This window comes from Ptychodera flava, chromosome 4 (assembly GCF_041260155.1).
Source record: "Ptychodera flava strain L36383 chromosome 4, AS_Pfla_20210202, whole genome shotgun sequence".
In the NCBI taxonomy this organism is placed as follows: domain Eukaryota; kingdom Metazoa; phylum Hemichordata; class Enteropneusta; family Ptychoderidae; genus Ptychodera; species Ptychodera flava.
Window position 1 is genome coordinate 17186722 of NC_091931.1, and position 22634 is coordinate 17209355.

Sequence of the window (22634 nt, forward strand, 5' to 3'; positions counted from 1 at the left end):
GCCCTCTTTGTCGAGGCTTGCAGCAGCACACGATGGTCGCCGCCACCGGGCCCGACGTGAGCGGTCTGTCTAGTCTGTTGTCACCGTCCTTGGCTGTCTCTCTAACGATGCATGTAGGGCATAGACTTACACAGAGCATGGAGTAGTATCTTTCTACCTACACAGAGGTAGCCAAGGGCATGTGATTTTCTGCATTCTCTGACAAACTGTGGTACGATAGTTTTCTCAATCAAAAGCATGGCCATGGGTGCGATGAGCTAAATATTCCTCATGCATGCGACAGTGTTCTGGTGTTTCTCATTGGATGTGCAATAGAGTTTGGTCTTCCGAGGGAAAGGAGCGACATTTACAATGCTTGATTTTGACCAATGACCATGACGTCGTCTAGGAAGTTTCCATAGTTTTGGTATGGTACCCTTAAACTTGAGTTTTGGGATATGATACCAAACATACGGAGAGGTTCGAGACAACTGTCATGCAGGCTCTGTAATGATGATGATTTGATGACTGAGCGAAATTTCCGCGAGCATTTTCTTACTACATGTAGTTCTAGGAGGACCACAAGTAGCACTATTGTAGAAGGAGTCAGTGGAATACCTGTCGTATCAAAATTGTAGCATTTGACCTCTCCAATATCACTTTTAATGTGTTTTGATGAGGTGAAGAGTTTTCTAATTTACTTTGTGAATCACAGCTTTTCAGTCTTGGACTTTGTTTCATATATTGTTTTGTCTTACTCTGTTGTTTGATCGGCTTGTAGAAAAAGAAAATTGATTATTTTGCAATATGTTTGATACAAGATTTCAGCTTGAAAGTGCTTTCATGCACTGTCACTGCTCTGCCTGGCTGAAACCAAATGTGAGATGTTGTTAGAGTGTGAAAATCATTCGTTTGTCAGATTTTCAGAGATAGCAATCATAAAATTAAAAATTTAGCAATATGGTTTGGGTGAAAGCAGACAATCAGATGTGTCCTTTTGACTACCAATTCCAGATAATTTTTGTCCAGTTGACCATACTACAGACCAAAAAAGTTAATTTTGAGCCCTGCATAATTGCACATGTATGGGTACGAGAATGATCACACAAATAGTGTAGGATCTCTCTGCCACTTTGCAGACAGATTCAATGCTAGACCAAAGAATGTGGATGTGTATGGGGAATGTAGGTGGGTTTGTTGAAAGCAATGCCACACCTTTAAATTTCAGTTGTCATTCTCTTTACTTTCTCTGCCTACATCACACACATTCTGGGTCTTTACAAGTTTTGCAAAATGTAGGAATTGGCCTCTCATCTATATGCATGGTTTTTCACGTTTTCTTTCAGAGCTAGGCTGAATGAGATACAAATGACTCGTAGTCACAAATTTCTGATGAAGTGGAGATGTTAATTGGACTACACTAGACGCCACAGCACCCATTCCTGCTATCATGCCATTTGGACAGTTTGTGATTGGACCCCCAGGGGCTGGAAAGACAACGTACTGTGCTGCCATGAAGCAGTTTCTTGAAGGAATTGGGCGGAAAGTTGCCATTGTGAACCTTGACCCAGCAAATGATGTCATGCCCTATGAACCCAGCGTGGATCTGTCCACACTGGTGACTCTGAGTGATGTCATGGACAACCTGAAACTTGGCCCCAATGGTGGTCTGCTTTACTGTATGGAGTACCTGGAAAAAAACACGGACTGGCTCCAAAGGCAACTCAAAGAACACACCAAAGACAAATATGTGCTCTTTGATTGCCCAGGACAGGTTGAGCTATACACTCACCACTCATCATTGAAGAAAGTAGCAGGCTTTTTGCAAAAGTGGAATTTCAGGGTCAGTATAATCAACTCCCTCTACCAGCGTGGTGTTGGGACCATTGTACAATATATATTCCATGGTCCATATCGAACATTGATACCGAGTCATCATAATTGTCAGCATTCTTGGATAATATTCCTGAATACAGTGCCAGAGTCACATGTATACAACCACACATAAAACAGATGTAGAAATGATGTGCATTGAGTGTGGCTGACTCTGGCACTGTAGCATGGAACAGTAATTGTATACCGTTGTAGATGAAACTATCAAAATATGTAGTACCCTTTTAAAGAAATGAAATACTGACTACAAGATCAACCTAAAAGTAAAAGCCTACAATTAAATGTGATGGGAAAAATGAGGAATATTATGGCAAACATTTCTCTTGACGTAAATCATCCAAGTCTGGCAAGCCAGAACTTTATTTCTGCTCCATCCACTTGTGAATAATGCCTCATAGTAGTTGTTGCGGGAAAGGGCTAGTGGTTTATGGATATGGAGAAATTCATAAAGTATTGTTTAATGTCTCTTTCAACGGTGTCTCAGTTGCATTGCACTGTTTTCATAGATGTCTATATTGTGGATTCATAAAATGTGAACTTGAGATTCATATCTGTCATGAAGCAACACACGGGAAAACAAAATGTCATTAGACTTACAGTAGTAGTCGTCGTATCGGGAGTAACATCCTGGAAGCAAATTTCAGATTCACCGTCCTGCTATCCAATAGAATCACTTCGAGTCACACATGCAAACATCAATCAATCAATCAATCAATCAACGTGAAGGGAATTTAAAACAAAGCAATAATGTTCAAAGACAAAAAACATGAAATGATGAATAGAACTTCATGATGTCACATTACAGTGTGAACTTGCCCAAAATGATTTGTAAAATTGACAATACTTGTTGTGTTTTAAAATAAAATGAGGCATTCACGTGTCGGTACTTAACAATATCAAACTAATCAATAAAACAGTACTTTCATAAAAAACTGCAAGTATTGCATGATTGTCTCAATATATTTATTTGAACATTGTCTGTGTCTTTTTGTTTTGTTTTAGTTGACTGCTGTGCATCTTGTAGATTCCCATTACTGCAGTGATCCATCCAAGTTTATTTCAGTTTTACTCACATCACTGTCCACCATGTTGCAAATGGAGATGCCACATGTCAACATTCTCTCCAAAATGGACCTGCTTGAACAGTTTGGCAAGCTAGGTAAGAAGTAACCCACATCCATTGTGTACAATGAGAATGATTCTCGATGATGTCACTGTTCTAATATTAATATTCAAATATGAAAATTTTTTACAACACTTTCGGAAATTCTGTGCACAGGATTGATGTTGTGATTGAAACTACATGTATAAAAAACACATGTGAAGGGTTTCATCCACAAGCTTAACCCTTTCACCCCCAGTTCCCTGTGTACAGGTCCAACTTTACCATAGAAAACAATGGATTTGGGACAAACCATGGTGGTAAAAGGGTTAAGCTATGAAAACGAGCACAAAACTGTCAACTGCAGCAAATGTCACATTCACAATGTTACAGTGCTAAAGAAGGCAATAATCACAATCAGTAAGTTGTTGACCCTTGCCAGAATGTGGATAGGCACAGTACAGATGACTATTTGCAGTGTACTGTCCGAAGTGTAGGGTAGCCTTCCATACCTTTAATGAAGTGGAAAGACATTGTCTCACACTAGCCGCAAAATATCCCCAACTCGTGTGCGAAATCTTATCCGAGGTCCTTGAGGGTGTTGGGGGTGTGAGATTCTATTAATCACAGCCACCATTGATTTTGACCACAAATGTTTCTCTGTTTTTTCGTCTTCAGCATTTAATTTAGATTACTACACAGAAGTGTTGGATTTGAATTATCTTGTGGAATACCTCAACAAAGATCCATTCACTAAGAAGTTTTGCAAGTTGAACCAGACACTGGTTGATGTGATTCAGGACTACAGCCTGGTGTCATTTCAACCCTGAATGTTCAGGTATGTCGGAGACAATTATGAATACTGTAGAGCCGGGGAAATCGATGTTCCATGTTTATAGGCAGCATTCACCAAACCATACAATGGAATAAAAGGGAAGATATGCATGTAGATTCTCAACTCTCAGAGATCACAAATGTTCTTTAAGCTTACAATGTTATTTTTCTATTCAGAGATGCTAATATAATTTAATTACCCATTTTATACAGGATTATGTATAAATGGCATGCATTATTTTCAGGTTGGTTGTGTTTCACAAAAGTAACAAATTTCTGTTTGCTGCTACCCTTAACAGATTGCTGATATTGAGTAAGATAATTTTGATGATACTTGGTTGTTGCACATTTCCCTGCACAAGCAAGGCAAAATTGCACATTTTTTAAAAACCTGGTCTCCCCAATTTCCTGTAAATAGGTCCACAATCAAATTGATAATTATGAATTTTAGGCTAATTTATGGTTTTCAAAGGGTTTTACGGAATCCCTACAATCCTAGAAAGTCTTTGCAAGTCCTTTAATTTTTATCGGTCGTAATGTTGTAAAATCATATTTGTGTAAAATGATCTGTTAAAATATTTTACAAATATAATTCCTGCAAAATGGTATTTTGGCCCTCATAAAATCCTTGAAAATTGTCAAAAGAGTCCTTGAAAATCCTTGAATTTTTAGTGACTTTGAGCCTGAGCCATCCATTTTGAAAACAACGGGCACCTACTAAAACATGAATGGGATTACTCAAAGTTCATGAGCACACCAGTTGTATTGATATGCTGTCAAGCTAACTTTGTATCTATACACATTTCAGTCATCAACAAGGGTCACTTGATGACCTTTGCCCCCACACACTTACTCTCCTTTGGACTATTTGCATCCATGATATCAAAATCAGAGCAAGGTATAAATCAGATTGTCAACATCATCGATAATATTAGTATGACAAGATGGTTAAAACCCTAGCTGGAAAAAGGCCAGGGATCTGGTAACTATTGTGTTAAGAAGATTATGATGTGTTTCTGTCTTTTGTTTTCCTATGAAATTGCAATTGTTGTATAATATATTGCTAGATTTGGGTTCGGCAGTCAAATGCTACAAATGACTTGACGTTAATGTTGCAGGATAAAGAAACAATGTTGCGAGTGTTGAAGGTGGTTGACAAGGCTAATGGATACGTCTTTGGAGACTTGGAGGAACGCAACCTGCAAGCTCTGATGTCGTCAGCCATCGGCGCTGACTTCCAGTACTTTGAATATCCTTTACAAATCTTACAGTTGGTGTCACTGTAAAGTCATGCATTCTGTCATACATTTGAGTGTGTACATGTATATTGATGGGTAAATAGAGACACATCATGCTAGCAGATATGTGTATGAATATGTAAGAGAGAGAGAGATACAGATACATACAATAGATAAAAGGATTTATACTGGTCAACATGTAGGGGTGAATTGTGATTTTAGACACTTGTTGTCATCTGCAAATGACAAATGGAAAATGTGACTTTATAGTGCAAACTTTTCAAGAAAATTTTCCCTATGCAGTGCTGTCAAAGTTTAGTTTTGTTGCATACCATTTCGATCTCATTATTTTTTACTTTCTGAATAGGAAAAAAAAAGTTAATTTCAAATCATACCAGACATGTAAATTTATCTCCGTACACCACGCATGTTCATCATGATGGAAAGGAGTCACAAATGTTTATATTGTTTCTTAAAAGCTTTCCTTTGCCATGAACATGATTTTCTGATAATTTGTGTATTGCTTTGACTTATTTACATGCCTTTCTGCTGCCCTCTTGTGAAAGTGTGTGAATGAGTCAGTGAACAAGTGTGCATTACGTTAAATCTACTGAGATTATTTCTCTTAACCTTTGAGTACAGCGCCCTCAGTTCAGGAGAGGTACATGGATGAGGAGAAAGGTGATGATGATGATGATGACATGAACAAACCAATCACTCAGCTGATGTGACCCTCCCATCAAATGTTGTGACAAGTAGTGACTCCCATTTGGAAGTCCTTAGCAGTTCACATGCCCATTGTCATAGATGTGCTCTGAGGAAAAGTATGGAATAATGTTTTGTATCGAACTTACAAAGTCGAGATTTACATGCAGAATATTATGTCATATGAATGTGAAGCATTATTCACAAGTACATACATCCTTGGAAGATACAATCATCCAAGTCAAACTTGGTATCACTTTAATACCACTACTGTTCACTCAGAAAAGTGTGGTAACCATACACTGACACACGGACTGTGATGGATCCAATTTACAGTGCGCCCTCTGCCTCAATAATGTGCATCTCACTTATGACTCCCACCTTTATTGTGCAAAGAAAATCACCAGGACAAGACTAATATGACAGATTTTCCACACAACCAATTAGTCAGACTAAGGCAAAGTCCTACATTTTTGTGGAATCAAAGAACGTCAAAACTTACACCATTGAGCTTAACATAATGCTTATTTTTTTATCCTGCTGTGGATAAAAACAACAGGAAATGTAGAAGCAATGTGAAAAATAGTGTTTAAAGTGGAGAAAGCAACATTTTGAACAAAAGAGTGACGTGAAAGAGCAGTGCGTATGTTGTCATGATGTTCTGACAATAGTGGTAAAACTCTTTTCATGTTATAATAGTGAACATGCCCTTCATGTGTCTAGCGTCAAACTAGGCAACTCTTATGCATCAGTAAAAGCTTCCGGCAAATTCCAATAGATTACAATTATAAAAATAGACCTGGAAGTTGAAGTGGAGTCTTTTCTTGTATGAATATTTTCCATAACTGTGAGGATATGACATATCTGTACTTGAAACTAGTTGAATCACAGACACTGAAGCACTCCAGGGTCTATGGTTTTCATACGCTGCTAAAGGAGAGCATGTTATTGATCTTAGAAAATACTTTATTGTAAATAAAGTACCATACACAAACATCTGTGGTATTTCAGTGTGTTCTCATCGATTCCTGTGTTCACTTCTCGATTTCAGGTAGGGAGATCAATATCTTATATTCCATCGAATTAAGTAATGGAAAGCTTCTTTGGGCAATTTTCCATGATTCGAACCTTCATATTATATCATTGGCCTGAGTTTTGAGACTGTTTTGTTAAAATTTCAAAGTTATGTTGAGTAAAGAAGTTTTTGTAACTAAGCTTTCAGCATAATGATTAGCTTCAAACAAAAAAACAAATCTACAATACGTTGACTATTTGGCGCTATAGTTTGAGATCATGTTCCAGCCATGTTTTTTTCAAAATTATACACTGCAAAGCAAAATCTCTTGATAAAGAATTGCTGTGTAGTTTCTCTCTTTGGTCAGAATTGAAAAGGATAATGCCAAAAATCCTTTTTAGCACAATTATGTTTGCCACACACACACAAATGTTTTGTCTCAGTCATTCCGTTTAAACACGGAAATGTGACATTACAACTCTGAAGATACTGAAGTAACAGAATTTAAGTCGTTCTCATCTGATACTTCTAAGTTTTGAGGTCTAACCCAGACGCACCTAAAATATGGGGTCAGACAAAAGTTCAAGGGTCAACAGTGTATCTGCTGCTGTTCTTCCAGAACTGTTCAGGTTCCGGAGCGAACTTTGTTTTTGCAACACAAAGTGCCTATCTAGTAATGCTGTCGTCCAACAAAACCCCTTCCTTCTACATGTATGTAGCTTGCTGTAGAAATGAAATCAGCCAAATCATGAGATCTGCTTTGCCAGCGTGGTTTCCAATATTTTAAGACCCTCTTTGACATTGCGAATTGTGTCCATGTCTTTCTTCTTCTCTGCCATGGCCATTGCCGCACTGAAACACTCTTCTGCTTCTTTGAAATTCCCTGCAAAGAAAGAATTGGACAGACATCAGTCAAAATAACATACATGACAAAGAACCTTTAAAACAAATTATGGTGAGTAAAATTTTCATTGAGTGCAATGAAAAATATGCCTTGGTAACGTGTACCCTTCCTGAGCTGTCCCGATAAATTAGCATATATCTACCGGTATATATGGGAACATGTTGATAGCAATATGGTGTTTCGACTACAGTTGGCTGTGTTTACTTAGAAAATGTACATGTAAGTATCACAGCACAGTTTTGACTGCACTTTTCCACATGACTCAATCCCTCACTCCAGTGAAAATCAATGATTTTTGTGGCCAGCAAATTATTCAGAATGAATTTGCATTCTGTACACATTTACATGAAAGTTCTCCTCCATAATACTCCGCTACAACTCAACAAATGTGTATTAAGTCTTGGAGTAGGGTACACTTTTAAAATTACCGGCTTCCCCATCAAAAACACCCCTATTTTCAAACCAACTGACCTCTGTGCATCTGTATGGATCCTGCATTACATAGTAACCTGGGTACATCTGCCTTGGACACCTCCTGAGCCAGCGCAATGGCCTTTTCCAGGTATTCGTACGCCTCATCAAACCTTCCTTGCATGTCACACACCGTGCCAAGGTCATTGAGCAAGGTCACAGTCTGTCAAAGAATATGAAGATGAGCTCGGATTTACTCGGCACCTTGTGACTGTACAGGTATATTTTTTTACACTACATGAAACACCAACATGAACAGCACATCAATTTTCCTAACTACAGAGTGACAACAGTTGTGACCAGGTTTTTGGAATGTAGCTCATTTTTTCACTGAACTGATAACAAAAATTTGAGTTTCACAGCACATAAATTATTATTATTATTATTATTAATCTTTATTTAAACTCGATAACTCCATAGGTGAAACACCTCTTTTCGTGGAGGTCGAATAGACAAAAGAAAGTCATAAAACACTTTACAGCACAGACATAAAAACACAAAATCACACAAGAACAAATAGGTATAAAAAACTACGAAAAGGCATCAGACAAGTAAGTATTATACAAAAGTTGTTACAAGATTTCTTAAAACTAGTCAGTGACTCAGAGTCCCTTATTGATTTTGGGAGATTGTTATATTCATCCACACCCGCAACTGACAATGTGTTCTGATAGAGAAGTGTACGTGCCTTGGGAACTTTAAGGAGATTCTGATTGGAAGAACGAAGTGATCTAGAAGGGATGTAATTATTGAACAAACTGGTTATGTAGTCGGGGGTTAAATTGTGAGTTGCTCTGTAAATTTGGGCCATACGGTTACAACGGAGTTTCAAGTTAATAGGCAGCCAATGAAGCTGAGTATACATTTGAAAAGTGGAAAGAGGCGGAACAATGTCAAGAATTAGTCTCATTGCACGTCTCTGTAGACGCTCCAATGCATAGATATTGCTACTGGAAGTAAAGCTCCAAACATTAGAACAGTAATTGATGTGTGGTGAGATGAAACAGTAATAAAATAGCTTGCGTGAGTGGAGAGGGAGAAATTTTTTATGCGTGCCAAAAGAAACAAATTGGAATGATTTTGCTTTCAATGGTTGAAATGTGTTCGCACCAGTCCAGATTATTAGAAATAGTGACCCCAGCAACCTCTCTGATGAGACGCGGTCAATAGTTTTACCAGCCAAAGTGAGGTTGAAGTTTTCATTGTTAATGTGCCGTCTCTTCTGAGAAGATGTGATAATCATTGATTTTGTCTTACTGGGATTGATACAAAGTTTGTTAGTAAGACACCAATTTTCAACTATTTTTAGATCAGCATTCAGGTAAGTAGAAATGGTGTTTAAGGACTTGTGTGAAACATGAAGTGTTGTGTCGTCTGCAAAGGAAGTACAGGATGAATTTTCAAGGTGAAGGGGCAAATCGTTAACATAAATAATAAAGAGTAATGGCCCCAGTATGGAACCTTGAGGCACCCCGACCCTGACATCAATAACATCTGAGTTTGTACGATTAAATTGCACAAATTGTTTACGTGTAAATAAGTATGATTTAAAAAAGACAGGGTATGATCAGAACACCCGTAGGTTTTTAGTTTGGACAACAAGATTGTGTGGTCAACGAGATCAAACGCTTTGCTCAGGTCTAAAAATGCTGAGCCAACGATGTTTCCACAATCGATTTCTTTAGTCCATGAGTTGACCAGACCAACAAGAGTACTTTCACAAGAATGTTTGGCACGAAATCCAGATTGATTAGAAAGATGCAAGGTGTTGCTGGCAGCCAGGAAATTTTAATTCTGCTGATCAGTCCAAACTTGCCTTCATGGTACAAAAGAAAGGTAATTTATGTATGAAAGATATGATACTGCTGGCGCAAATAAACTTGGAACACCGAAGTCCCTATATACATAGGAAAACCGCTGGCGATATCCCTATATCGCCAAGTGATTAGCCAAAGCAGTATCGCTAGTGAGTTAGATCATCTTACAGTTTGTTTATCGAAATCACTGCGGGGTGCCCATACTGTGTTTCATAGACAAAAAGCCATAGCAGAGGCCGTTCAAATTGCGTGAACGATGGTACAAGAAAGGATTGACGTTTTGAGTAAAGTTACTTGGGTAAATTTCGATGAGCAGGGAACCTGTTGAAGCAACCGTTTTGACAGACTTTCCCTCAAAATGAAGAAAGAGTGCAGGTGAGAAACGGTAGGTGTTGTCATGGAGCTCGCTATCGTTTGGTTTCGTTTCGTTGTGCAGGCGTGAATGCCGTCATTTCCACTATCTCACAAAAATTGTAAATTACGCCCGGCATTGTGGTTAAATCTGTATTTTTAACTTTCATTTTTATAAAGTGATCAGCTTACGTTGAGGTTTAAAATGTGCGTCTCTTTCTTTTATGTTGTACATGGACCTTTAGGCCTATTCACGTTTTTAATACACCCATCGAGCGATGTAATATCTCGAACATGTACTTCGACAATTTCCATTCAAAGCGACAGTGTTTCCTTGAGTGAAATTCAAAGTCGCTAAATTTCTAATTTCGTTTCGAAGAAACCGGTTTGTCCATAGACCCTCGTTTCTCGAGGATCTATGGTTTGTCGACCGGTGTAAAGTAGATGCATATTCTAAGTGAGGAATAGACGGTTGTGAAAATAACCAATGGTACCGGTACGTTACCGGTATGTTATCGGCCGTGCACCGATGTAAGTTGCTAGGTAAAACTTCCTGGCTCTGACGTTCTTTTATCCGACATGTCGTAGCGAAATTCTGTGAGAACTAATACTGGCAAGGTTTCGGTTTTCGGAGAATTTCAGTGTATCAGCTGATTATCAAGTTGAAATAAAGCGCGAGCGTGGATGGTCCGACTTGTTGCTGGCGCACGGCGTGGCGCATGTGGCGTGGCGGGACTTACAAGCATCCAACTGTCGGCCATAACCTCTACGGTCGCCATCGACGGCTTTCGTGAATTTGAAGAATAAAGTAAACGTAGATAAAGCTAGACCTTTTCTCGGCTTTGTTTCTGAAAACCTCTCCTCAGAGGCAAAGGCGACGTAACCGTGCCCGAGTCTCGGCCTTGACATGACACAAGAAAGTCATAGTTCAATCACATTTATTTGCGTGCGTCATACAGATGATATCATTATTCATAGGGGTATCCGATTGAAGTGGGTACATACTATTCTCAAGAAACGTACGATGAAAAAGGACAGGCTAAATAAAAAGGTTTCAATCATATCACCAATTGCAAAGAACGCTGAAATGCTGCAGATTTTAATCGCTATGGCAAAGTTTGTTTTTTGACCTCAACGTTATCCGATCGAGAACGTAAACTTGGTTTGACCCAAAGTTTGAAAATGTGTTTTCTGATCTCCCGCGGCATGGCCCGCAGCCTAGCCAGTGACGTCGACGTTTCGTACTTCGAATTCTGAGAGCTACATCAAATCGCCACGATCAGCGGACAAGAAATTACTATTTTCAAATCGCCATCACCAAAAAAATTACAGAGAAATGAGACAACACGGTGAGAAAAAAGGCATATCATCAATGATGTTGATAACCTACATTTTGCTTCAAAACGGGTACCTTTTCAAACCACCCAGATTCCCGATACCAACTCGCCCGAATTCAATTTGTTGGGCGAGCCAACGATATATTTTTCCTGCAAACGTAAACAGACTTGCTCTGTGCACTGAAAGGAATAGTTGGCGATATCTTTACCGAAACTGAAACAAATAGCTAAAGAAGTAGCCATCTCTCAGACAGTACACGGCCAAGGTAAACCTGAGCGTTCATATTCGACTAATGCCAAATGGAGCATTTTCAACGAAAACGGCGATGACTTATTTTTAAAGTTGAAGAAAAATGCTTAAAATTTTGGTTGTGTTGTCAATCTATCGAAATATTTTTGTTCTAACTGATAAAATCATAGACAGTCTCGATTATACCATCCATAATTAATATTACAGACTAAATCGACAGGGGGGGGGGGGGAACGCGGTACGAACGAACGTGTAAACTCAAAACAACGGGCGAGTTGATTTCGGACCAATATGACTAAAATCAGATGTAGGTTCCCTGGTCATTGAAATTTACCAACGTAACTTTACTCAAAACGTCAATTCTTTATTGTACCATCGTTCACGCAAAATGAACGGCCTCTGCTAAGTCGTTTTGTCTATGAGACACAGCATGGGCACCCCGCAGTGTTTTCGATAAACAAAGTGTAAGAGATCTAACTCACTAGCGATACCGCTTTGGCTAATCACTTGGCGATATAGGGAAATCGCCAGCGGTTTCCCTAAGTATATAGGGACTTCGGTGTTCCAAGTTTATTTGCGCCAGCAATAAAACACATGGGTGGCCAGAAATTTGCGATTTTAAAAATTAACGACCATATGGAATATTTTAGTGATCTGATTTTTGCAGGATGTAGCAGCCCCGAGTTTTAACCAGCACTGCACTTTCTTTTGCATTGCCCAGAGGGTGAAACTAAATAATTGACTAAATGAAAAAAACAGGTGACAAGATTGCTCTAAGGAGATAGTTTTTTCTGAACCAAACTACATGTATAAACACACACCTGTGGGTGTTCATTCCATCTACAGTCAGCTGGTTCTCACATAGAGTTAAAGCTTTGCGGAAAGCGCCCTCGGATTCACTGAGTTGCCCTCGAGTCAGCAGATAGTGTGCATAGGTGTTCCAGCAGAGTCCCAGCAGCGACTCAGTGTTTTTGTCAACATCCTCTGGAGGCATCTCGGCAATTTTCTTCTCTGTCGTCTCGATGCACCATTTGTACCCAGCGGTAGCTTCCACGTGCCTGCGTAAATTGTACGTACAACGTCAGGGATAACATTGGCAATGTCGGCCATTTGTAAGTTGATGGAGAATGTACATTTTGGATATTTACCTTATATCAACAGACTGCTGTCAATGTCCAAACCACTCGAACATTCTACTGATCAGGGGAACTGCAGTATGCAGGTTTTGAAGCAATGGGAGATCAATGATTATGAAAGGCTTGATCACATAGCATAGTTTTCCTGAGTTGTATTAGTGTCACGGTATAAATGAATACGTCCTGTGACGATAGCTTTGACTCCTTGCCAATATTTCTACAACTGATGACATTCAGACTTTCATTTGTGGCTAAAAATGTAAAAGGAATATCATCACCTGTGTTTAACCCTTTCACCTTAATGGCTTGGCCCAAACTCATTGTTATTGATGGAGGGCGTGGACCTCTTTACACGGAAATAGGAGGGTGGGGGGGGGATGACACAAAAAAACCACTGATTTTCACCTTGGGACTAGTGTGTAACCAAACCTGTGTCATGCTACCCGCATTCTATCAGTAAACATGGCTTGCACATGTCTTCCACAACACAGGAATAATATATGAAGATTTTCAGAGACCGGATGATTTCAAAGATATTTAGAAAACAGACTCTACAATTTTCATCACAGAGATAAATCAGTGGCAGTGTACAGTTAAATCAAAGATTCATGGCTATTCCCCTTACCTGTGCCTGTTTGTGTAGACCTGGGCTAGTTTCAGCGAAATTTCAATGACAGCATTGTCGTCCTTTGGGAAACCAGACGACAGAAGTCCACGCAGGGATTCCTTGAACAGCTCTTCTGACTTGTGGAAATGTCCACGTTTCATGGCCAAATTAGCCATCTGAGAATTAAAGGGAGAATGGCTGTGACTTTGGACATTTTCATTGGGTTTTGAATTTGACATCCAAAACAAGTGCACTTATTCACTCCTCTCCTTCAAGTACATTTGAAATACAAAGTACCGGTAGAACCTCAGCCAACATATGCAATGTCACCACCATTGACAAATGGACTGTGGTCTGTGCAAGAATTAGAACTCTGCTGTCATCTATTATAATTCGACATTTACACACATACAGGAATGTCTTGATAAGTCAGACACTAGGTATTTCAATATCTTTTTGAGTAGAATAAGAAACTTTCTTAATTTTGCAAACTGTAAAAGAAAAAATGTAAATAAAAATACATAAAAAGCTACTTGCTCTGGAGCTTTTACAAAGAAGTTTTCAAGAAGTCTTCTATCAGTTTAGGCAAGTTCCTTTCATATGCAAAAGATATATATATACATGTATATATATATATATATATATATATATATATATATATAGATATGAAGTCACAGGAGGTTTATTTGATTAACTCGTCATCTTGAGAGAAATAAGTGGAATTCAAAAACAATTAAGAAACAAGTAGAAGTCTATTCTGTCAATGGGTCTGCAAATTGATAATTTTGAAGCAGCTATAAATGGATATGCTTTACCTGATCATAGACATAGACAATGCCTTCTTTGTTATTCTCTTGTTGAGCTTTCAGTAGAGCTCTGTGATAGATACGTTCTGCATCAACCGGTCTGCCATGCCGATCAGCAATCTGAAAGATATGTCACCATGCAAAAAGTCATTCAATGCCAGTTTTCATTCAGCGTACAAGCTAGGAAACAAACTAGTTTTCATAATGGGTGCGAATTGTTGGCATGGGTCTGACAACACTGTTCTTGTAAACCTTGTCTTTTTCCGGTAACTAATTATAAGCAGTGTTCACAACTTGATAGTGCTCTCGTTGAAAGAATGTCAAACTTTAATATTTAGAAAGCAACTGAAGTAACAAAACGCCACTACTTGGAAAAACACCAGTGCACAGGATTCACGCTGGAACTGAACTGATACAAGCGACACAAAGGCACTGCCATGCTCTCGGAAAACATATGTACCGTTTATGTACAAGATAAAGAAACTTACTATGGCTTCAGCAACTAGTTTTTCTAATGTGTTGACTTTGCTAGGCTTGAATTTATATTCATAAGCTATCCATGTTAAAAATAGTAAAAATCCTGCAAGATAAAATAGAGAAATAGATAATCCATGGTAAAGTTTCACCCTTTCTGATTGGCAGACTCTAATATTTAGTCTGAAACTAGGGTTGTTCTCAACCTGATTGGAAATAATCAGAAGTTTCACCCTACCAATTGGCTCAATGGCATGTAACTGTATGTATGCATGCTAGCTGCAAAATTATAGCTCTACGGTGAGGCGGTCGGTGAGTTTTGGTTTTTGCGACCTCGCTCACCAGTAGAGCTACAATGCCGAAGGCCCTGAAGCATACAAAATAAGCACGTTGCACATGGCACGGCATTTTGATGTAAAATCCCATATATTTACTGCATTTGGTCATACTGATTTATCACTACTGAAGATTAACACTATACTACACTAACCTTGTCGTGTATGGGTTTGGTATTTGTTCAAATACGTCGATCGCGTTCAAAAACATTTCTTGGAGCCGCCATTACCAACTTCCGGTAATGGCGGCTCCCAGAAACACGCTCAATGTGTATCTGTGTATGGAACGCGATCGACGTGTCTGTGCTAATACCAAACCCCATAAACGACAAGGTTAGTGTAGTATAGTGTTTAGTCTTCAGTAGTGATAAATCGGTACGACCAAATGCAGTAAATATGTGGGATTTTACATGAAAATGCCGCGCCATGTGTGGCGCGCTTATTTTGTATGCTACAGAGCCTTCGGCATTGTAGCTCTACTGGTGAGCGATGTCGCAAAAACCAAAACTCATAGAGCTACAATTTTGCAGCTAGTATGCATGCATGCATGGGTAGCAGTCCTCTGTGCAAGGAGACACCTCAGCTTGTGTAAAATGAGAACTATCAGCGAGGAAGGTTTTTACAAATCACATAAATACGTTACACTCGTATCACCTTACCAAAGCAACCGACATACAAAGCATTCAACACCTTGTTGTCATACTCTAAATAGTCTTCAAGGGCCTTCCTCCTCGCTCGGTTGTCTGGACCTTGTCGACTGCTGCACAACCGACTGCTGCTCCAGAGTGCCGGTGATGCGTATGGCGACGGCTGTCTAAATTGTGAAGGACTGCTTCTCGGGCCGAACTTAAAAGCTCCGGAGCAGTGCACACATCTACTTTGAGTCCTCGCTGTGATTATTTGTCTAGTAAAGCCTCGTTTTTGTAAATTTATCACTAAATATTGAGCATACACCGAAGTCCTCATGCCAGCAGCAGCCATATTTACAGAAATATCACTACGCCCTCTATCCAAGACTTGTAACCATCACACATCTTTTGTTTTTCACAGGGGCTTCGCGAAGCGACAATCGGAGCGCCTTTGATTGTAAGTTGTGGTTGATGTTTAGTCACCGTTACCTGGCATGATAATTAAGGGGCGGATTTAAATTTTTTTGGCATGGTTTTCTAAAAACGAAATAAAGGAGTTATAATTCTGTATTATTTTAGTGCAATTATGCATATAGCCATCATTAATTGTTTGAAGAAACCTTGACAAACAGAAGACCCATGATATAACAAGTGTCTTACATATGTAAGAATTTTGGCTTGTAGGAGTAGCCGTACCTCACTTAGGACAGGCATCAAGATAGATACCAGGAATTGCATGTTGTCAGCTTCTCGCCATTAACATTTACCAGTGCCTATAATAAATAGATGACTATCAAAGGGGCGCAGAAGGGACACCTAGACTCTAAAATCTTTACAATACTTTCCTGGTCTTCTGCTCATGTGCACTCATTTTGAAGCCCGTGGAGGAAATAAAGAGTTCACTTTTTTGTTTTGGTGAAAATCAAAATTTTTGCCAATAGAGTTGATACAGGGCATAGAGCCCATTTGAATTTCAAATACTGTGTTAAATCATTGGTAATTTTGTATCTCTGATCAACAACTTCAGCAACCTATTTTTTGTATTATAAAAAAAAAAGTTGGGCAAATGCTTTGAACTTTCTGTGCCAAGACAGGCATTACCTTGATGCATATGAAACAAAGTGGTCTAGACCCACAATGCAACTGTGAAAAGTGTACCAGTATTACATTGGTGCTTGATGTACTGTGTGTACCGTGCATCTGAATACAAATCATGAAAATGTTCTCATTCCTTTTTTTGTTAAGGAAATCTCTGGTATGTAAAGTTCAATGTAGCAGTTTTCACTATGAAAATGTGAATAAAACAAAAATGTGATTCATGCAAATCATAAAACACAGGCAACAAGTACAAAATTGGTAACAGTGGATTACGTTTATTTTACTAAAATAAATAGGACTTGGACACACCGGTAAAATATAACTTGTAAATTTTTCCAGTCAAAGTTTAGACTACATCATTTACTTTCATCACAATTGGGAAATTTTTCTTTCTTTAGAAAAAAGGTGAGATACAATAGGTCACATATACACCATTATTTGTGACAAAAAGACCCAGTTTGCAACAATTGCAATAATAATGGATTTGAATCTGACCCTGTAAAATCATTCTATTTCACAATTATCAAAACTACACAGCTATAATTAAAAGTTACAAAAAACATGTACCACTGATCACAACTATCCGTTCTACAAATAAAAAAAAATTATACAGTAATTCTTTTGTTCCCCACCCTCCTTGTTGCGTACTTTTTCAAGTCATTTTGGTCCCTCCACCAAATCTTCTTTTATACAGAAAATGCCAGTTTTGCAGTGGTTTGACAATCTGATCAAAAGTGAGACTTGTCACGTGTGCAGCCTCTATGTGTGATTAGTAATATAACTCAAATTCACCCAGCACATATCATGCAATTTTTCTGGAAACAGGAGTGAAATACGAACTGACTAGTCTCTATGAAGGGCTAGGTCAAGAGTGCTGTAATTTTGAATAATGAGGATTGAAACTCTGATGATATTATGACTTGATAGAACACTGTCTTTGCCTCGGTACAGAAATTGCTTCAGCAAAGCACTGTTCAGTGAAAATGCTGGATATGCAACCCTATCAAAAACTGACAGAAAATGTCAGTGTTGTCAACTGAATCTGAACCTGTCTAAAAAAGTGTCCATCAAATCATGTGTGCCAAGCACCGATTGTGTTACTTTCCCACAATTCAAATTATTGTGTATTTATGAATCTCCTAATATAGAACTTAATCAAGCTTCTTGTCTCTATCTGTCTTTTCTATTTGATGGAAAAGATTTCTATTTGATGGAAATGACTTTTCTTGACTCTGAAATTCCAAGAGACATAATGTGACAAAATCAGCATTGCTAATGAAGCTGTCCTCTACTTATCAGGACCAGGACTTGACTCCATTCAGACTTGTTGCCTCTAATTTAATTGCATCCAAGGTCATGTATTATCTACAGTCTTGCAGCTGAAACAGGGCTACAGAATATCATGTTACAAAGTCATACACTAGAAAAAATTATAATGTTTGGTACTGTGAGTATTCATTGAACCCTGATCCAAGACTCCAACATACTTTGAAATCTTCAAAAGTATCGTTCCCAAAGTTTGCGTCGATACTTTACAAAAGAAGAGACAAAAATATTTAAGTAACGTGGCTCTGACATGCATTTTGTGAAGCATACCCTATTCAACAGCACATCCATAAAGGCACAGTCCTTCCCGAGTCTGTGCTTGTGGAGAGAAGTTCAGAACCATGGATTCACAACCAATGGGTACTGTTGATGTATCCTACGGTGATGAGCTCTACAGAAGTATGTACGGTTTGTGTACATACTGAAAAGTGAAATTCAGCTGCTAGGCTGCTCATGCAGACTGTTAGGTCAAATGAACATTTTCTACATAATTCTCCCTGTATAATGGACCTTCCACTGTCACTATCAAACATGAAATGTGCAAAGAAAAACGAAGTAAAACCCTGATGACAATGAAAACATACAACATGGACTTGCCCAAAATGATTACATGGTGTTAAAGGTCTAATATTAATTTTTTTTTGATTTTTCTAAAAGTATGTTGTGCAAATAGCACCTGAAAGCAAAGGCAGGCTTAAAATTTTCCAAAAATTAATGTGCAGTAGTTAATAATGAACACACTGGAGTGAGCTTAGTCATTGGCTATGACAATTGTTCAGATAGACTAAAAGATCCGTTGCTCGAGGGCGCTGGAGCATACAGAGCGCCCTCGAGCAATGGATCTTTCAGTTGTTCCCTTCAGATTCAGCTGGAAAAATAACACTAGACGGCCCTAAACTTGGCATCCTCAAGTGTCGTCGTTAATCAAACACAGCTGCTCCGAATGTTCAGCAACGTTAAAAAGGGGAAGGTATGATACGCTTTTGCTCCCTGGGACTGTAGAGCCTGTAAATATCAAAGTATATCCGTGCATTTGGTTGAACAATCCCCATCAATGGACAGATAAATACTTTTAATGTTTAGTGTCCACGTTTGACAAATGCCAATTGTAATTTAGTCCATTTTCGACTAAAAAATTCCTGGTTACACACCGACCACCGCTCTTACTTATGTGCGTATGCAACAGGCATGGAAACAGATGTTAGGGTGTTTGAGCAAAAATCGTGACTAAATCCTAGCTTGCATATTTCCGACGTGGGAATTACGAGGTATTTCGCTATCGATGGAGACCCTTTATTCAAATGTAAACATCATATTGTATGCGGTTCACCGTCCGGAAGGCAAAATTGTCATACCTTCCCTTTTCTCCTGTGTGTACTACACTGAACACTCCAAGCATTTGAACCAGACAAGGGAAGAGCTGTACATGTTTGTCTGTTTGCACAATTTCAACAAAACTGAACATTAAGGTGGCACTGTCTTTCACGATATCTTTTAAACTGGCAATTTTAATACCAAGGGTCAATATTTGACCTTGAAATGATGTCAAAATCACGTGAATTGATAGAAAGCTGACATTTTTAGTCTGAGAAGTTTGCATTTCAATGGCCAACAGAACTGTAACTTCTGAAGATGGAATGTTCATCGCTATTGTATTGTGAGTGCAAATGGAACAGAGTGAGCGTACATCATGGTATGTAGTGGCACTGAGCTGTCTTCTTTTAAAACTTTCTTGAAAAGTATCAATTTGAACCATGATACATTTTCAGAATGAGTTTGCTCAAGACTGGAAACAGTCCTAAAGAGTTTGATTCTCGTGGTCACGCCCTGAAACCGTACTTTTCTAAATTTCACATGATCCAGCCACTCTTTCAGAGTCACATACATGTATTGACTGTTGGTATAAATATGAGATGTATGCAAATGTTACTGTAGAAGACAATGTCACCTTGAGGTTCGTAGTGAAGAGAAGTATCTGGCCACAAGCACAAAGGATTAGTCTTAAACACATGTCAGTAGTTCCAAAATCAAACCGATTACCTTTGCATTGACTCTTTTGAAACTTAGAACATGAAAAAAAAATATCTGTTAAACTGTACAAGAAGTTAAATATTTCAAGATAGTTTAAATATTGAGTACCGTTATATTGAAGTTATAAATAACATTGATATTGAGCAAAGAGTGACACAGAAGTGAGGTAGCACAGAGGAAAAAAATTAGTGCTTGGTAAGATAAAGAAAATTATATTTGAACAATAATGTTTGCGGAAATTTATTATTTTTGGGAAACCCATTTACCATCACATGCACGCCTGGTTTTGAGACACTGCTTCAAATAGTTATGCTGGACTTATATCGATCCCAGGCAAGTGAGTTGTACTATTATTCACAGAATGTCAACAGTCGCCCTATGTCTTCCCTGTCTACAATATTAACATGGCTAGTGTACGAATTCAACGCTTTTACCCATAGCCCAGTGCCACAGGCTCCAGGGCTGAATAGCTTTAAAAGTGCCGTCTGTCGTTTTCTAGAGATGACTTGCCTCTAGCATATACCCTGAATGTCAGGCTTCTATAAAGCAAAATTAAAAGGCTAAAATGACACACATGGCTGTCCACTGTCTATACTTTTCAATGAGAAGACAAGGTTATTTTCTTGCAGGGCTAGTATTAGGACTAAAATTTTAAATACATGAGAATCTTTCAAACATGGTCACAGACAAAAAGCTAGTCTACTTCCTGCTAATAAAATCCCGACAAGTACTTAGGACAGATCTGCATTTTCTACATTTGTTCGATACTGCACCGATAATTTGACTGAAAGCGTCAAGAGCTTGCACAAAACTATTTCACAAATAAATGCATTTCATTATGTTGCACTTAGGGTTATGCAGGTATTTACAAGAAAATGTCTTTCCATTCTAAACCTGGCACCGGTGTAAATTTTTGAGTATTGACCTCTTGGGAGTAAATCAGAAATTTGAGATCAAAATTCAGGTAAAAAGATAAGGCAACACTTCTCCTTTAACAGCTGCCATAGAAGAAATCATTGCATTGGGTGCAGCTGATGCAAAAGAAGTGAAGCTGGTATTAACAGCCAATCAGCTCTCCTGTATCAAAGCAAAGAGAGCTACTTTTGTAACTCTTGGATGGGTGGTAAACGCATTGAATATTGCCTCTCCAACCACGAATGAATCATTCCTTTGCATATTAAATCACTGAACCACATTGAACAGTTCCCGATATCAGACAAGCTGATTTCAGAAATGCATGCAAGAATTAGGTGCTACTGATTAATACTGATGTCAATGCCATCAAAAGTAATAACTGAATTTGCGATCGGCAAGTACACACACTACGTACATAAACCGACAAATTTATCCACAGCATGCAAGGTGACACTTTTCTTTCACAAAGCTTTTTAAGGGTAGGAGAGATTGTGCTTATGTTACGTCAAAAAGAGCAAAATTACAACGAAAACAAATTTACATCTGTAATGAGGTACATATATCATGATGCTATCACCAGAAGAGAACACAAGTTTCAGCAAACACCTTTGGTAAATATGTGACAAAATATTTCAATTGGCATCGTTCATTTGATGGGGGCTTTATATATAATGATCGTGATGGCAGAAAAATAGAAAGATTTCTGTGCAATAGGAAAATACATTAGTTATTATCATGATGTGACGTTGGTTGGCACTGTTGTTGATGACAGGCTCCTCTTCACGGCATCAGTGATGGTGCCGGCTGTTGCCGTTACATCAATTTTGTTTGCAATTCCCGGAAATAACCTCTTGATGGCATCATGGGTACCAATGACGGCTCTATGGAATATATGGGAAAAAAAATGTATTACATTCCCTCCAGGATGGTGTTGCATTGTTCTGTAACTTATAGTGGGCCCACTGTTTTTCAGTCTTGCCCGATGGTTTTACCCTTTCACAGCTGTGCTTGGGCCAAAACTATTGGTATTGATGGTGATTCACAGTACCAGTTAAACAGTGGCATTTTTGCCTGAATCTTTTGAGATTAAAGCTTGAAATCTAGGGAAAAAAGCTACTGGAAACTGTTCGATTGATAGTACTAAGTCTATCCATGCTAGTATGACTATAGAGGGTAGAACTTGTTATGTTCCTCACAAAAAGTTTCTGATTAAAGTATTCAGGAAATGAGTTGCAATGGCTGTACAAAAAATGTGGTCAGTATGAAAATGCACATACAGCATCTATTCAAAGGAATAGGATATTGAAAGAAAATTATCAAATGAGACAAACGATAGAAAATATTAGCAACATTCATCTAATTGAAAAGGTGACTAAACAAG

At 38.5% G+C, this 22634-nt stretch overlaps 3 protein-coding genes across 7 annotated transcripts in view; 1 reads left to right on the top strand and 2 right to left on the bottom strand.

Moving 5' to 3' along the window:
• The first annotated feature begins 12 nt into the window (after positions 1-12).
• LOC139131037 (GPN-loop GTPase 2-like) lies at positions 13-6747 on the top strand. Of its 5 annotated transcripts, none has more exons than XM_070696958.1 (5): positions 13-211; positions 1326-1822; positions 2875-3031; positions 3653-3812; positions 4927-6747. In XM_070696958.1, the coding sequence occupies exons 2-4, from the start codon at positions 1430-1432 to the stop codon at positions 3802-3804; spliced, it is 702 nt and encodes a 233-aa protein (XP_070553059.1). In that variant the 5' UTR covers positions 13-211; positions 1326-1429; the 3' UTR covers positions 3805-3812; positions 4927-6747. The 5 variants fall into 5 exon arrangements, with proteins under 5 accessions (XP_070553059.1, XP_070553060.1, XP_070553063.1 ...); XM_070696959.1 differs by having other exon boundaries at positions 13-167; XM_070696962.1 differs by having other exon boundaries at positions 44-63.
• On the bottom strand, positions 6697-16245 carry LOC139132106 (tetratricopeptide repeat protein 19, mitochondrial-like). The gene is made up of 8 exons (XM_070698498.1): positions 15914-16245; positions 14934-15025; positions 14455-14565; positions 13658-13815; positions 12718-12954; positions 11140-11242; positions 8142-8304; positions 6697-7649 (listed from the first exon to the last, which is right to left on the bottom strand). Exons 1-8 carry the CDS (start codon positions 16233-16235, stop codon positions 7513-7515), a joined length of 1323 nt encoding a protein of 440 aa, XP_070554599.1. The 5' UTR covers positions 16236-16245; the 3' UTR covers positions 6697-7512.
• A 995-nt stretch (positions 16246-17240) lies between these two features.
• The window catches only part of LOC139131039 (uncharacterized), a 39163-nt gene continuing 33769 nt past the window's right edge, over positions 17241-22634 (bottom strand). The window contains exon 15 of the mRNA XM_070696964.1: positions 17241-22134. The gene's annotated coding sequence lies outside the window, so the exon portion shown is untranslated. The remainder of the gene's footprint in view (positions 22135-22634) is intronic.